Genomic DNA, 18,501 nt, shown 5'->3' with positions numbered 1-18,501 from the left:
TGAGTGTTGTCTTTTTGATAACACACTGCCTTTCATTATTATTTGTGATTGCACAAGAAAGAGAAGGAAAGGTAGGCAGACTGGAATATTTTTTCCATGTCATCCTGTATTCTCCTTCATTTGTTTTCTGTTTGTTCGCTGTGTAAATTGTTTTGAATAGGAGGGTTTGGTAGAGAAGTGCTTTTTGGTATTTTGCCTGCAGGTAGGCATGAGGTTTACTGTACAGTGTCAAGAGTGTTATGTTCTATGGATCTCAAAGAGGAGAGTATAAATTTACCAGCACAACCTACTTTTATTTCAAGAGCCTTGTTTGTCAGATCAAGTGAAGTGGTTCTCAACTGATGGGTCGTGACTGATTCTGTCACAGATGTGTTCTTATAGGATGAGAGGGCCATAGCTGCGGCTGGGAGCTCCAAAAGGGGGCCTGCTCTCCCTTTGGAGATCTCCAGGCTGAAGTTGTATCTACTTGGATAGGGTCGCAGACAGAAGGAAAAAACACTGATATGCTGTAATATACTGATATACTGTAATGACGCATGTATCTTTAATTTTTATTTATTTATTTTTCCAAGTATGATTTCATTTCTACTTAGAAATAAGCATTGTAGTTATTAGATAATTAGACATGACATCATTAGGTGTCTTGGAAGCATGTCTGAAATGTCTTTCGTAAAAAAATACTGTCTATTAAGTCATTGGCTGACTGGGCAGCAGGGCAGGTGCCTTCGCTCTTGGACACAGCCGGTGACTTTATTACTTTCTGCAGGTCATAAACAAAGCCCCCATCAAGGGCCCTCCATAATCCAGCTACTTACATTCCTGGACATTTAGCATCACTTCAACACACCACTGACCTGCCTCTAAAACTATTAATATTTTCCTCTCTTTCTGGTCTGTTCATGCAGTTGCTGATGTATAGCCAGCCTGTGTGGTGAGCAGCATGATTTGCTGATAACAGCAAGGCCATTTGATGCCTTTAAAGCTGTGAATCTTGAAACACACAGTCTTATTATGCTGGCAGATATTTGCGGCTATAGAAACTGAATCAATACAAGGCCTCATATCACCCTCTTCTCTCCCATTTATCCTGCCACAGAGAATGCGTGAAAGAACATTTTGTGTCTTCACCTCTCTTTAGAGTGGGAAAAGTATCATCCTTTCCATGCCTGGGGGTAGACAGCGTGAAGATGTTTCTGGGAGGGATGGTAGAAACACAATAAAAATCTCTAGAGGGGAGGAGTAGATGTTTCTACAGGTGCATTCATTGACAAGCTTTTTGTTTGCAGTTTATTCTAGAGCTGGAGAGGCCAGGGGCTGAATTCAAGAAAAGTCTTCTTAAGAAATAGGTTAAAAAAGTTTTGAAGTTTTCTAAGAAGTTTGTAAAATTGTTCCTAAGTGAATTTCTTGATTTTTTTTTTTTTTTTTTTTTTTTTACAAAGCTCTCAGAAATGTTCATAAAGCTGCTGTCCATAAGTTTTGCCTCTTTGTCACCATCTCTGTTTGAAACAAGCAAATGCAGTTATTTGCGTAATTATCTTTTCCATGGGTTGTGCATCGGCATGGCTCATCAGCGCAGATGAATCTAATGTTTTGAGGTGTATGTGTATGGACATATGTAAGCACATCTTAATTTTTAAATTTGTTGGTGTTATTTGATTAAAAGGCGGGTATTGCTAAAGACTTGCTAAAAGAAAAACACCTCAAAATCTTTTTTGGAGAAGGGCATAGCTGCAGCCCAGAGATCTCCAAATGAGGGCGGGAACTGGGAACTCCAAAATGGTGCATGGTTCATTAAGTCACCTGACACACATGACCCCCCCTCTCAATCACAGTGCTGATTTCCTACACAGTGCTATAACCAATACTAACCCTTAACCCTATCCTACACCCCACCTTCGGCCGTCCTCTGAGATGGCTCACTGGAGAGCTATCTCGGACGGAATTTCAAATTCAGGAATGCTACCGGCCACAAGCTCAGAGACCCCCCTCTTATGAAAGTTTGGTAGGCTATAGACCTTATGTAGCCCCGCCCCTTTTTAGCGCTGCGCTCGTTGTCTTTTGAGTTCCGGTTTGTATTTCCACAGCGATCTTAAGTATTTATGAATGAACTGCTCATTTTAAAATATTCCCTGACATTTGTTAAGACATCTGCTTTAAACATAACAATGCTCATGATAACTTTCATTAACTCTACAACACGTAAATCCACTTCACCAGCTAATTATTCTTCATCAGCGATGCCACAGAAATATATGGACTACCGCAAAAACGGAAGTTCAAAGACAATTTTCTAAAGATGGCGCCGCGCTTGTTTCTCTGGTAAATAAGGTCTATATCTCGTGGACATATTTATTTATATAGTCAGCCAGCCATATGTATTTATACTTAGCATGTTTTCTAACTTTATTTAACAACATAATAAGCACAAAGACTTGACGGGAGTTAATCACTCAGTGTTTTGTTTTTAATGCGCCATGTCAAGTTAAAATAGTTATTTTAAAAGAACCTGTTTTAAGATGTAATGGTCTTTCCCATTCATTTGTGCTCTGTCTTTCTTTCGCTCTTTCCTAAGGCATCTTTACACAGAAAAAGCAGCACAGAATCCAACTCTGTAGCGGCATAAAATCACAAAAATGTACATTTACACAGAAGATTTAATGCATCTCTGAAGCGGCATAAATGCATTTACACAGGAATTAAAATAGCGAGAAACAATGCTTTAAACATTACTATTTTAAAACTACAGTTTTAACAAATTGAATTTAAAAAATAATCAAATAATAAACAATGAAATAAAACTCTAAATAAAAAATTTATTTTCTCTGCGTGCTATAGCTATCTCACACTTTAATGTTTGTCATAATTCTGTGCTACTGATAGTTATTTTCTATTTCTTAATAAAATTGTTACATTTGGATCAAGTGCTACAAAGAAATTATGAATTTTTACACCGGGTACATCACCGCAAAAGAGGGCGAAAGTTTTTTTTCAAAGAGCCAGAAAGTCACTGGCACAACAAACAAACATTGATGCTAGCATTAGCATTTCAGGCTGGATAGCAGATGTCCCCAGACCAACATGTGTGGGTGAAAATATCCTCAAAGAGAGGATTTTTGGAATACAACATAACAATGCACAATTACAGTGACGCTGATTGTGTTAAGCATTTACCATATCTGAGAGAAATGTAGCAGTGCAGTGATCTGCCTCTTCAAAGGAAGATTACCAACGGAGACTTTACGATGTGAGTACAGGACACTTATTTAACGGTCTCTTGTTAGTATACATTTTTTAAATTTCCCTAAAACAATATGAAGCAAGGTCTATATTTTGTTTCCCTTGTGATTCTCGCGCCACCTGAGCTAACATGCTTTTGATTGTCATGACAATGACGTAGTTCAGTGTGGCACAAGCTTGCGTTCATTTACACTGAACCAAAACAGTATCTGAATCGCCTTTGATACTAGTGGCTGAGGAGGCTGAGGTTGGTCAGACCCGGCGTATTTTAGGTTTGCAGACCCGGCTTAACTCAGCTGTGTAAAGATGCCTGAAGTGGGTGAATGGGTCCTGCATCTGTGTGTTCTGCCTCGCTAGTTGTAGCTAGAGTGAACACATCATGAATATGCGTTCACTCTAGTGATCACTGTTTTTTTGATCAGTGTCACTTCAGAGTACTCGTCCAAGTTCCTGGTACTAGTGATGTAATATAGCTAGTGTTATGTTGTAATGCTTGCTATTTGAAACAAACCGATAAATTCATTAAATATCTTACCTTTGGGGATTTAAGACATCTCTCTTTCTTCAGTCTTTCTTCAACTCTTGTTCACTTTCTCTCCTCCATCATGAGTATATACGCCCCATACTGCTGATTGGCTACAAGTGTGTTGTGGTGCTAGGTCCGATCCACTTTCAACAGTGTTTCTTAGAAATTGTTTTCTGCACTTTAAATTAGAAAAAAAAAAAAAAAAAAAGTATGTTTGTTTCATGATTCCAGCCCCAGATGTCCAAGCCCAAAAAACAGCAATCTAACATGTGTCTGAGGTGTGAAGCAGGGTGGGGCCGAGAGCCGTGGGAGTGGAGAGAGGCCACAATGTCTCTCTTCTAGTCTCTTCATCCATCCGTCTGTCGTCAGTCTGTCCGTCTATTCATCTATTCATCCATCCATTCATCCGTCTATCTTCATCCATCCGTCCGTCCGTCGGTCTGCTTATCATGTCTGATGGAGAAATGTACAGTATATGGGAGACAAAAGGCTGCATTTCAGCACTAGCGCTCTATTGATCAAATACACTCACTGCTCTGAAGGTCCTTGTCTGAACACATAGCATCTGGAAATGTTATTGCCTGCATAATTTTTCACCTTTCTCCCCTTTCCCTGGGAACTTTTCTTATGCATTTCACATTTCAAACAGCAACATGAAACTGTGGATTAAGACTGTTGAGACTGCATATGCACGCTAACTTCTAAATGCTTTCTTTCTTTAAAATTAGATAACTGTGGATTCTTCTGCACTTTATAGTTTATCTTCAAAAGCGCCTTGTTATGAAAAAGCTGCTTTAAAGATAAATGGATAATGGGCAGAACTCAGAAGAATGTTTGCGTGTGTCACTTTCTGGCTCTCTGTGACCTTTTCCTTGGTGTTGAGAAAAAGTGGAACTCTGGAAGACAGTTGCCCTTTTAAATTAGGTTCTCTGTTAAAATTCTTCTGTAGAATATAAAGAGAAATTTATGTGAATGTGCAGGTCGCATTTTTCCTATATAGTGACAGTGGATGGGTATTGTTTTAAAAAGCTAAAATAATATCATAAAATTAATCAGTGTGATTCGTTTTTGGAAGCCGTACAATAGGTTTTGGTGAGGAACAAGACATAAGTTAGGGACATTCCAAGTCCACATGTAATGGAAATTTATTCTATCTATCTTCTAAATGCATGTTATTGGTCTGACTGTGAACAATTCATCCATGCATATCTCATTTAAAAAAAAAAAAAAAACTCTCTGGTGGTGTATGCCAAACTTCTCCAATCATTTATTATGCCTAAACCCTGTCCCTTTGTTTTAATTGACTATAGTCTCACATTCAGATCTTCCTCCATCCAATCAACATGGATGGATTTAGCTTTTTTTTTTTTTTTTTTCTCGATAATCTGGGATCCGGGTAAACTCAGGTATACATGAAAACATGGAAGATAATGTCTGTTGCCACAAATAATTATACAGCAAAACCTTGCTGTCCATCATGATTCTCTTCTTGTTCTCATTTTTTTTTTTTTATGATATATAAACATAGTGCTTTTTGGACCTTGAAGGACAGTACCCATACAGTTCCGTTGTATGGGAAAGAGCAACTGGGACATTCCTCAAAACTTAGGCAGAAGAAACAGGTTTGGTGTCTCTGTGAGCATGATGGTGAAGCCCAAGATGAAACCGACATAAGTGACAGCAGCATAGAAAGGAAATGGTGAGAGTTAGAGCACGACTCAGATAAAGCTGTTAGATAGCATCTGTGACCTGTGATTGGGGTTCGATTCTGTGTCTTTATGGATGGCAGGCTTAGGAAAGTATGATTGGATGTGTTTGTCAATAGCGGTTAGCGCAAGGCAGACAAAAGACAATCAATACGTAACATATGCTAGCCGTTCTGGAGATAAGACGACTTACAACCATTTGGCAGGAAGGGAAAACATCAATATCAGCTTTTCAGAATAAAAATTTGAAAATAAATTCTCAGTTGACAAAATAAAACTAACCAATTTGTTTTAGGTAGGTTTGACAGCAAATGGGATCCTGGAGGGAAAAAAAATTGGAAGTAGAACTACGAGTAAAAGGCTAATAAAACAATAATGAGCAAAAGGAAATGCAGCGTTAGAATTTGATGAGCCTGTTGCTGAAGATTGATATGTGAGGATTTAGCAGACAGTGAAATCGTTTCAAGAAGACAGAGAGTGCCCTTGGCTCAGGGTCACAGCCAAAGGATGAACCAGGTGTCGTGGACTGTTATTTAGCTCAAGGCCTTGTGACCACCACATGCTGTTAGCACATGACGAGACACGGTGGTAAAATCAATACACTCTGGAAAAGTCACATCGTGCCAATATGCTGCACAATGTCCATTCTCTGACATTCTTCTTTAAAAATCCATAAGAAGCACATTGCCATTATGTTGACCTGACCTTTTGTAATGGATTGGTTATTGGAAGTCGTGAATGAATTGGATCAGGTAAAGAAGAGGTTGGTTATCCAAATAACAAAAGGATGTAATGTGATACATTGTGATTACTCAAACTAAGCCTGTTTCTCTCCTTTAGCCGGCGCTTGTTCATCCAAATTGACTTAAGGTACACTTATTACAAGGATAGTCCTTGTGGAGCAACCTGAGGTTAAATGTCTTGCTCGAGGGTGCACTGGCTCATAGATCATCTTGTGTGGGGTTCAGACTCTTTGGTTTCCATCCAACTGTAATAAATACAAAGTTCTGTCATGAAACTCTAGGAGGCGCAGGCTAATAGGTCCCTAACTCAACCTGCTTGCAATGCAATCACATAATTCTCTATAGGGAACAGCTAATTGGTTTCTGCTGCAATGAGCTCAGATGCTCAACCTTCAAATAGTTGGTTAACATTTGCTGTAGCAGTGCAGTGCGCTTTCAGAAACTCTCCACCTTCCCCTGCTCCACCTGTGTTGATGTGCTATGGGTAATGTATGCTGTATGTATACTATATTGTACAGCAGCAGCATGTCTTAGGGGCCATTCACACAGAATGAGTTTTTCCATTCCACTACTCTATCTTTGCATTGTTTTTTAATGTAAGCATGCGCTAGACAGATGTCTTTAACCGTTTTTTGCAGCATCTTTTGCAGAGTCCCCCCCCCCCCCCCCCCAGGATTATTTGACTTGAAAGTTCAAAAGAACAGCATTTATTTTTAATAGAAACCTTTTGTAACATTATAAATGTTTTTACTGACACTTTTGATTAATTTACTACTTTGTTGCTAAATAAAAGTATTCATTTCTTTTTAAAAAATTACTGAATGTGGCTTTTCTGCTGCAGCATTTTGAAACTTCACATTTGAAAATAACTTAAATCAGTGGAAACTACTGTACAAGGCAGCCAAAAAAATGAAAAAACAACTTTTGCTGTTGCTTAATCTCTTCTTTGAATAAATGTTTCTAACCTTTCACTTAATGTTTTTGTTTCTTTGAGTCTTTTTACATGTGTATTATCTATCAGACTTTAAACACAACTGCAGTGAAGGCTTTCTCTTCTGAAGAGCAGTCTTTGAGTGCATTTATAAGGAATTGTCCCACTTCTCTCTTATAATAGTGTCTACTTTGATTAGGAATTCCTTTGATTAGGTTTTTTTTTTTTTTAAAGAGCGTCTGTTGCAAAGTCACTTAACTCTTTGGTTCCTCTTTTGCTGAAAAGGAGGGTTGCCTTTAAAACCTGAGGACTAACAGTAGTTATGCTGCCTTTACGTACTATCGGAATTATTGTAAATACGAGTTTCCTTGGTAAAAATTGCACATGAATGCCCTCTGATGTCATGTTTACCACTGGGAAGTAATCTTGTAAGTGGGAAGTGACTTCTGAAGTGGGAATTATGAAATATAGTTTTCTTATATCTCCCTGCATTTATCCAGTGATGGTTTCATATAGTGTTACTTCAGTGGAATATGATGCATGAAAAAATATTTAATATATTTGATTATTTTTAATTTTTAAACTTTTTTTTTTTTTTTTTTTTTTTTTTTACAATCAATTATTTTGTTATTCTTTTTTCTTTTCTTTCTTTTTTTAAGGGAGCCATTGCTTCCATTCCCTCCTGAGAAAACACCCATGTGAATCACAAAGGCTGGCAGGTCTAAAACAATTGCAGATAGAGTGGATTTGATGATCAGGCTTTTTCAGGTGTTGGTCCTCAGCAATTAATTGTTCTGATTACTCAAGTAAAAACCACAGGTCAGCAATTCAATGGAATTAGCTATAGAGCATTTAGGTAGCTTAATGAAATAATGAACAGACTTGTTAGCTTTTTTTTTTTTTAATGATGTTAAACCATTGTCTAAAGAATATAATAATCTTTTCTTGTAATTATAGATTACCACACTGTAGTGACAAATTTATATTCAAGCCTACTTTTGTCAAAAAGTATGTTATACTTAATTTTTATGACAAATCATTTTAATTTATTATTTTTTAATTTAGTAAATTAAATCCCCCTCAGCTACTTTAGATATGCCCTAGCAGCAAGGGGTTTCAGGTGTGTGTCTGTGTAATAATCCAGATGTTTTGATGATGCTTGAAGATGCTTGTTAATACAAATTATCCAGTTGTTGCAAATATCCAATTTAAAGAGAAGACAGCAGCTGACTGAGGCAGTATCATGAGGCAAAGCCATCAGCCAATGAGGGCAGAGGCTCTAGCCACTGGGTCACCCCCCTGTGCGTGGCCCTGGTTGTTACTTCCATCAAGTTGTCTTCCAAGTCATCATCCCTTGTCTCTTTGTCTGATCACTTGTATGTGTGTGTCCTGGAAATCTGTAAGTCAAACCCATTGTTACTATCAAGCAATCCTGCAATTCAAGTATCTCTTCATTGATGATCTTACCTGTTGAATAGTCTCAGCCTCAGATGTCACACCCATGGACTATTGGCTCAACATCTGGGGCCGTATAAAACGTTTTATCTTACCACTAAGAGTTCTCCTAAATGGCAGTAAAAGTTTTTAGCTAAGAGTTTTCTCTTACACCCTATTCACAAAGCTGCTGATACCAACTTTTACTAAAGGATAGAGAGAAGTCTTAAGCTAAGAATAAGGGCAGGGGTTGACCTCGTTGCTATGTACACAGTGATTGGCTGATAGGGGAGGAGTCTCTGTCAGCAATATAATCATAGAAATATGTTGCCATGTCTGCATCTCGAGAGAATGCAGAATTCAAGCGACAAATGATGTTTTATAAACAAAGTTACCGAGGTGTACATTCAATCAGCTCGAGTGGAGTTATACTGTATAAACACAGATGAGAGCTGACTCACCTATAGTTTCCTCGACAGTTTTCTAAATCCCGCCACTACCCTGTTACTCACTCTCGGCTCGGGATATGGGAAAAACTCTGGATTTGGGCTAAATTCCAAGCTCAGAGCCCTCGATCCTCTTGGACAGCACACCAAATACGCTTATTATATATTTTTTATTCTATTCAATCATTTGTTGTAAGTGTGAACGAGTAAACTCGTTATTATTTTTAAGAGTTTCTCCTAAGTTGGCAAGTTAGGAACTACTTTAAGCCTAAGATGTTTTGTGAATACGGCCCCAGATGCATATGGCACACTTAACTGGAAACACTTCCAGATTTTTGAAGTCGTCATCTGGTTGGTTGAATTCTACTGCATGTCCAGGAGACATGTGTCACGTTCTTTAATGGTCCGCTTGGAAACAAATGCTGTGACGCCAAACCCTGTCCTGGAAGAAAAACGCCATTGTGTTTACAACACTGACAACGAGTGTAGGATTTTTAAACGTATGTAAAGTTTGCGGCTCCATCATTGCAATAAACTTGCTTCAATGAAAAATTTATTAGATGAACGCCGGTCTGTTATTGTTGGGGCATCGACTTTACATTTTTACACCCCTAAACATGACGTGGAACAAAAAGAACTGTGATTGGTGGCATTACATGTCAGTCAAACGTCCCTTTGGGCAGTCCTTGGCCAGTGAAAGCTATAGTCAGTCGTCAGACGTCAGTCTGAGTCAGAGACTACCTGTTGAAAGAACGCGTTCCTTCCAATTCACTAACAAAAAACTTGCATGTTTTATCTTATCCATCTCTCTACCATCACTGTGTCTAAGCCAGTACTAATGTAACTTGTGTGTGCTTATAGACAACATTGTGCTGGCTGTCAAGCTTGAAATCGGCAGTGGGATGTTGCCTAAGTGATTGTCAGCCAAAAAACGTAGTAATTTGTCATCTCTGCTGAAAATGACGAATGTTATGAGCTTATTGTCATTATGAATGCAGCTGTAGCTTGATAGTCTCATGGTGTTATAAGAACATTTTCTTACAAGGAACTAGAAGCATAACTGGAAATATGAATCATTACAAAATAGTCTTGTTTAAAATGTCTACATACTGGCAGCATAGCATGGGTCTCCAAGTCTGCTTCTTGACAGCATACACTCTAAAAATAATGTGGTGGCTCTACAAAAAAATAAAAAAATAGCAAAACAGTTTGCATCAGTTTTTTTTCTGAGTTATGACAACTTTGAGTGAAATTACATTCAACCAACAAGTAACATTGAGTTAGAGTAACTTAATATGTAGCATAAACACAAAGTTTATGCTACAAATTGTTTACTCAAAAAAAAAAAAAGCCACTCAAACTATTTTAGTTAAAATCAACAGCTATCATAGCACATGCTGACATAACTTATTTAATGTATATTTAATGAAAAAGTAAGATATTACTTGTCACTGGCATTAGCACAGTCATGCTTATAGAGTCAATGTAGTAGGGCTGGGCGATATATCGCATGCGATTGTCGCACGCATTTCATCAGTAAAGCTGGTTCCCTGATTACCACTAAATCGCCATCACCTGCTTTCAAATGGAGCGGCATTTAATAGACAGAGCTGTAGTTCACTGACAAGCTACGCAATATCACTGTCATTATCGCAGATGAATAGCCTTCGATAATGAATGCGATATTGCATAGCTTGTCAGTGAACTACAGCTCTGTCTATTAAATGCCACTCCATTTGAAAGCAGGTGATGGCGATTTAGCGGTAATCAGGGAACCGACTTTACTGACGAAATGTGCGTGACAATCGCATGCGATATATCCCCAAGCCCTACAATGTAGTGTTTACTTGCATATTCTTCAGCACAATTCAAAGATTACAGAAACTCTTTAAAATGTCAAACAAAACAGCATTTAAACATTAACAGGCCTTTCCCTTAATTAAAAATAAATAAATTAACAGTTTCAACATTTATTCTCCTTATCCAGTCCTAGAGTGTATTGTACAGGAACAATCTGAACAGAACTGCTAACCAGTAGTCAAAAAATCTCTCAGATTTCACACTTCTGGATAGAATAGACATTCATAAAGGTGTCAGGATGCCTTTGTAGATTGCAGTGAGTGTGCTGATGGAACGTGTTTGATGGTTCACGATCATGAGTGTTATTCTTCGTCGTGCTGTTAAACGGCCTGAATAGATGTAGTCTGATTACTGGTCATGGCAGTAAATGTAAAGCATGGCAAGACTGATCAATGTGCTTGATTCATTGAGCTGGCTCAGCAAAAATTCAGCACCAGTGACCAGATGCATGTGTGTGACACAAAGAGCAGATGTTCTTTATCCACATACCAGCACTGCTTTTAGAGTGTGAACCACAGTAATGTCCCCTAATTCATTTAGTGTTCACTATTAAATTCATGTGCAGTGGGACACAACAGAAGACACATTTTCATTGACTGAATGTGCAGTAGCTGTACGAGTCTTCCACATTACCCCATGGTTTAGTGAGCAATATTATAAATTAAGTTTTATAAAGGAGAAATATTTGCCCTCTGGCATTCTTTCTAACCATATAAAACACACTATGGCATTCAGTTATATCAAATGCTTCAACTGAATCATTTGAAAGCTACAGATCACTACTGTGTGTGTGTGTGAAGGCATTAAATGCTGAAACAGATGTAATAGAAAAGGCCAAATTTTATAAAATATATCAATTATTAGATAATAGCCTAGATAAATATTTTTGCACTTTTTACTTCCACATTTGAAATATCTGGGGCAACATTATCACTTACAGTAACATTTTTGCCTTGAGCACTTAATTTCTGATGCTGGTGTAGGGATAGAAAATACTCTTTCTGATACAAATTGGAATGAAAGACAGATTTTTAAAAAGCTTTAACTGTTCTAGCAGCAGGTTTAGATTAAAACTATTAAACTCTAAACAACATCTTCATTCTCAGCGAACTTTTGTGCTGTAACTGAGTGAAGGTGATGCTTATAGGATTATAAGATTATGGAGGAGAGTTTTACTGGGAAAGCTGAAAAATGCAGATGAGGCTTATTAAACGAGGAATTTTTTTTATGACTCTGCTTTGTTGTATTTATGTTTTTGTTGAGCTGTGGAAATGTTTGTCATCTTTATGTACTGTATGATCGGCTACATTTGCCTTCTTGTACAGTATTGCCTTACTGAGCCGAACTGAAGTCAAATGCATTTATTTAGGTTTTGTAGAAGTGTAGAGCTACAGTCTAAATAAAATCAGGATTATATGACCATTTTCAGCCTTTTTATCTCTGACTCTTTTTCATAATTGAAATCATGATGTTTCATCCCTCATTGTCTTTTGTTCTCCGCAGTGAGCGTTGGCGTCTTTGCCTGTGTGTTGTCATTTTTCATCAGATTCAGGAGTGACTCAGTTGTCTCCTCGCAGGGGCAACACACTGACTAAAATTCAGCAGGCTACCAGTGGGGATGAGTGTTAAATCAAGCTCTAAACATGACTTTGGGCTCCAGTTCCCCTTATGGCAAAGAATTCCATTTCTCTTACTTGCATTTTTCCTATTCTACCAAGAAAAGGAAAGATTGGGAGAAAAGGAAATCTCAAATGTCAGATTTTGCTTACACAATAATATACAGGTACTGGTCATATAATTAGAATATCATCAAAAAGTTTATTTATTTCTCTAATTCCATTCAAAAAGTGAAACTTGTATATTATATTCATTCATTACACACAGACTGATATATTTCAAATGTTTATTTCTTTTAACTTTGATGATTATAATTGACAACTAAGGAAAATCCCAAATTCAGTATCTCAGAAAATTAGAATATTACTTAAGACCAATACAAGGAAGGATTTTTAGAAATCTTGGCCAACTGAAAAGTATGAACATGAAAAGTATGAGCATGTACAGCACTCAATACTTAGTTGGGGCTCCTTTTGTCTGAATTACTGCAGCAATGCGGCGTGGCATGGAGTCGATCAGTCTGTGGCACTGCTCAGGTGTTATGAGAGCCCAGGTTGCTCTGATAGTGGCCTTCGGCTCATCTGCATTGTTGGATCTGGCATATCGCATCTTCCTCTTCACAATAGAAAAAAATAGAAAATCTATGGGGTTAAGGTCAGGCGAGTTTGCTGGCCAATTAAGAACAGGGATACCATGGTCCTTAAACCAGGTACTGGTAGCTTTGGCACTGTGCAGAAATGTAAATGTATTATATATATATTTTTTTATATACTACTGTTCAAAAGTTTGGGGTGGGTATGATTTTATAATATTTTTAAAAGAAGTCTCTTAAGCTCACCATGACCATTTATTCGATCAAAAAAAAAAAATAAAAAAAAAAAATGTTAAAATAATATTGTGGAATGTTAATACAATGAATTTTCAGAAGCCATTATTCCAATTTTCAGTGTCACATGAACCTTCAGAAATCATTCTGATATGCTGATTTGGTGATCAACATTTCTCATTATCAGTGTTTTTAAAAACTTGTGCTGCTTAATAATTTTGTGACAATTTTTTTTTATGGATTTGTGACACTTTTTATGGATTCTTTGATAAATAGAAAGTTCAAAAGAACAGCATTTATTTGAAATAGAAATCTTGTAGCATTATTAATCTTTACTGTCACTTTTGGTTAATTAATGCATCATTGCTGAATAAAAGTATTAATTTCTTTAAAAAAAATCTTACTGACCCCAAACTTTTGAACGGTAGTGTATGTTTAGCATGTCACTGAAGAAAGTTGAAATCAGACATCGTATCCAAACAAACCAGACAGTGATATTATATCAGAGTTTTATCACCATAACAGAAGGCTGTTCATTTAAAATCTCACACTTGCAGTGTAAACGTTATATAATATCTGTTTGTCTCGTATAAATTGCATCATTATTTAGGAAAGTTACAAAATGAGAGAAGAGAGAGCCTCTGATTTTATGGACATTAACACCATATCAAACAGCTGACGCTCATATTTTCATTCCAGATTACACAGACAGACAGATAGATGCATAGATAGATAGATACATAGATAGAATGATTGATTAGTTTGGTGCTGGTTGACTTTTCTTGGGAACCTTCCCTTTAGGTTGTGTGTGCATGTGTATTAGAGGGTGGATTGGTGAGTATGTGTGTGGAGTGTGGAGGTGAATGCTCCATGAATAAAGAGAGGTAATTTAGTTGCCTGCAGCGGTTATGTGCAGTCTGACCTTATCAGAGCAGCCTCTGTTTTTTCTGCTAAACCTGGTGAGTCACCAGCCACACACACACACACACACACACACATAATCAGAAATTGAATGATATTGTCAGGGGAATGTGTCCTGTGGGAGAAGGAGGCGAGAGAGAGCAGTGGAAATGTTAATGCAGGTTTCACCTGCCCAAGCGAAGAGCTGCAGCCCCTCACCAAGCATCCATCAGATGCTCTCAGAAGCAGTTTAGGAGCCCAGTGAGAGCTAGAGAGATGTGGCCTCAGCTTGGGCAGGCGATTGATCACCTTCGTGGAATTACACCATCTCCAATGCGAAGTCAGCCCGAGGATTAATGAGCTGCTCTCTCTCCCTGAGGTAGAGCGGTTTCCAGTGATTGAAACACAGCTTTCATAGAAAGAGATAGCTTAGGACTCACAACTCACTTCTTAGATGAGTGTGTGTGTTCTCAGGTCAACGGCAGATAGAATGGACTGTGCTGTTAGCATCTTCCTTCACTTATAGGAAGTGCTCACTTGACCCTCACTGTGTGAACATTTACTTCCTGCCTATTCATCACAGGCTGTTAACATTCTGCTGCCTTGTAAATAAATTATTTTAACTTTGAACTAGTGAGTCTCATGTACCCGATTGAATCTCTGTCATGTTTCATAGAAAAACAATGGAAAATAGTGGAATGCAAAAAGAAAAAAAAAAAATCTCTTTGGGAATGGTCCCTAAAGTTACAGTCATATTTACTGTTGTTCACTGAATTTTCACAGCGAAAATCCAGTCATTTCAATAGAATTCCATGCAATCTGGAATTTCATGAAGCATTCATGAAGGTTCCTGAGAGAAGTACAGTAAATGAATTGTTCTTTTGAGTCTGATCTTTTCAGTGAATCACTTGATCCAGTTCACAAAGAACAGTTTAAAGGGCCATTCTCATTCTGTAGAACATAATTTTGCTTTAATGCAAGATGTTTACATAGAAAAAACAATGAATGGCCCCTATAGATGAGGTCAGTTACGGTAATTTGCTGAATTTTTGTGGGTGAAATCTGGGATTTCGGGTGAGCAAAAGATTTCCCCTGTAGATTTCGCAATGAACTCTCCAACAGAAGGATATTTGGTTTGAAACTGAGTTCTGCACTAAAAAAAAAAAAAAAGATATAGAAACAATTTTCACTCCGAAAGTGCTAGTAAATTTCATAAATAATAATAATAAAAAAAAAAAAAATTGCCAAGCACTACATTAAATTAAAAGTGAAATTTTGAAGTAGAAAGACTGAAATAGCATTTTCTTGTAAAATGTACTCCGTTAATGTTTTATTTACAACTTTGAAAAAAATTGACTGTATGTGAGTTGTGCTATATATATCTCTAGGGTCTACACTATTGACAGTTGACATTTTTTGCTTGCCAAAATTTTGTTAATGTGGTCGCTAATATGATTTGTTCAGTAATTGGACTGATCCAGTTCATTTTTGAGTTCAACTCAGTGATTCAATGAGCTAAATCAGCTAATGCCAAACTGGTTAAAGGGTTAGTTTACCCAAAAATGATTATAACCGTCATATAACCCTCATCCTCATGTCGTTCCGTTCGACCTTCGTTCATCTTCGGAACACAAATTAAGATATTTTTGATGGAACCACATTAAGGTTGAACCACTGTAGCCATGTTGACTCTTTTAACAATGTTTTTAAGTACCTTTCTGGATGTCAAAAGGTGCACTGACATTGCTGCCTATGTGTGGATCAGATACCCTCAGATTTCATCAAAAATATCTTAATTTGTGTTCCGAAGATGAACGAAGGTCTCACGGGTGTGGAACGACATGAGGGTGAGTAATTAATGACAGAAATTTCATTTTTGGGTGAACTAACCCTTTAACAGCTGGCATCTATAATTCATATTTACAGCAAGAATATATCACAAATTCAGGATAGTAGGGCCAACTTCTGTATTTCATACAGACACTATAACTTGATTAATTCCTGCAAAAGTTTGTTTGTGGCCACAGAGAAGATATGTGATGCATCTTGAGATGCGTAAATGTACCAAGAGCATGATTCTCATATAAACACATTATTATCGCTGCATTGTTAGCTTAGCTTTATGCATTCATTTAAATTTGAAAACCATAGCAATTAAACAAAATAGCACCAGTGTGTGACTTGCTGCATGATTTTCTTCAGATGAAGTCAGAGTTTAATGCTAAGGCCTGGAGCAAAGCCCCGGGCTGCCACAATCTCACTGCAGGGGCCTTCGTGAGTTTAACTGTGTTCCTGAATAAACAACTCTCATTTCTTTTTCTTTAGCTTGTCACATACTCAGTATCTCGTATGTTGTGGCGAATACATCAGTTTATTTATGCTGCTAATACATACTTTGTGTGATCTGGTAGATTGTATTTTATGAGGCAGACATTGTGAATAATTTATGGTTTGTTCTGTGTCACTATAAAACAGATAGATGCTTCCTCCGACATCAGAAAGAAAGCAGATTTACATTTGGATGAAAGAGGATCAAACACATTTCATTTTCTGTGATAGTTTTAGGACTGCCATTCCCTCTGATGACACCGTATCTGACAGGCTTTTCTCTTTCGCTCTGTGTTCTATAGGTGGTGGGCCCTCCAGCTGCAGGGGCTTTCAAAGAGAGGCCAGCTAAACCCACAGCCTTCCGAAAGTTCTACGAGCGTGGAGACTTTCCCATCGCCCTAGAACATGATTCTAAAGGCAACCGCATTGCATGGAAGGTATATAAAACATAACTTGTGCTTCTGTTGTCTTTCTAGCACGTAGTGTATCTCTACTGTCCTTACACATCAATTTCAGATATTCAGACATCTAAAATTCACATATAAAACAGTCTGGAGCTGATTGCATTACATGTCATTTAGATGGCAATTTTCTGAAGTAGACTGTTCTTGGCAGTAAGCTACCCTTTGCCGGGAGTTTGATTGACAAGCGATATAACCAGTCATAACGCAGAATCCGCCATTTTGTCCGACAAAGCAGTCAGGAATTAGAAGATTTAATATACACTACTGTTCAAAAGTCTGGGGTCAGTACGATTTTTTTTTTGGAAAGAAGTTAATGCTTTTATTCAGCAAGGATGCATTAAATTGATCAAAAGTGAGAGTAAAGACATTTATAATGGAGTAATGATGCTAAAAATACAGCTTTGTCATCACAGGAATAAATTACATTTTAAAATATATAAAAATGGAAAATTTAGAATTGTATTAATATTTCACAATTTACTATTTTTACTTTATTTTTCATCCATGAAATGCAGTCTTGGCAAGCATTAGAGACTAGGGTTGTCAAAAGTACAGACTTCGGTACCAAGTTTCCCCTAGCATTTTGAGTACTGTCTAGCAGATTCTTAAACGTATCTGTTGAGTGCATGAACACAATGGCCAATCAGAGATGTCTGTGATTGGCAACAATGATCAACACTTCAAAAACATGTTTTAAATCATCTTTGATACTTTTCACCGAGCGGTTACACAGATACACATGGGAGTGTTTCAATAAAAAAAAATTAACTGACCCCAAACCTTTGAACGATCCCCACCTTGATAGGAAAACAAACATGTGAAAGAGCTCTGATCAATCAGAGTGATGCTCATTGTCCTCATTGTACTGCAGTTGTACAGCTTGGTTGACCTAATAGTTAACTGTTACTAGTCCCTGTTTGTGCCTGCAGGTTAGACATTTATTTCATGAAGGTCAGCAGTAGTATTATCAGTGTTAACCTGCTGCGTGCGCACTAATTCAGAGGTATCAGAACAGCCCCTGACTACTTACAAAAACAAACATTTACCTCTCTCTCCTTCATAAGCATTTCTCTTTTTCCAGGTTAAAAAACTCTGAAAGCCTCAGCATGAATTATTAAAAGCAAATTTCAAAATGAATTTTCCTACGTTTTGAAAAAAATAATGTCTCTTTTTCTTTGTGTTGTTATGAAATTGCTGGGAGCCGACAGGAAGTGGTGTATGAAATTGTAGCTGTCACGTCTAATGCATCTGTAATGCTTATTGATTTCCCTTCGCATGCTGCTGTTGATTTGATTCTGCTTTTCACACACAGTATTTACACACCTTCGCTCCATAAATATAATACATGTATCTGTGAGTAAAATCATGCCCCCATCGACCCCTGTGATATGAGAGGTACCAGGTCACCTAGAGGTCATGCTCAGGCTGAGAGCATTTGTAAGTGTTTCATTAGGTTTATGTTAGTGTAAGTGGCAGCATTGCC

At 37.5% G+C, this 18,501-nt stretch overlaps 1 protein-coding gene across 2 annotated transcripts in view; it reads left to right on the top strand.

Annotated features, from left to right (window-relative positions):
- The window catches only part of pacrg (PARK2 co-regulated), a 134,158-nt gene that overhangs the window by 12,042 nt on the left and 103,615 nt on the right, over positions 1-18,501 (top strand). The window contains exon 2 of one of the 2 annotated variants that reach the window (XM_067368068.1): positions 16,857-16,991. The exons of the other annotated variant lie outside the window; for it this stretch is intronic. Coding sequence (XP_067224169.1) covers positions 16,857-16,991 — 135 coding nt within the window. The remainder of the gene's footprint in view (positions 1-16,856; positions 16,992-18,501) is intronic. 2 annotated transcript variants of the gene reach the window in all.

Source organism: Chanodichthys erythropterus, chromosome 18 (genome assembly GCF_024489055.1).
Source record: "Chanodichthys erythropterus isolate Z2021 chromosome 18, ASM2448905v1, whole genome shotgun sequence".
Lineage (NCBI taxonomy): Eukaryota > Metazoa > Chordata > Actinopteri > Cypriniformes > Xenocyprididae > Chanodichthys > Chanodichthys erythropterus.
The sequence above is the reverse complement of the archived record's forward strand: the minus strand, read 5'-3'. Positions and strand labels throughout refer to the sequence as shown.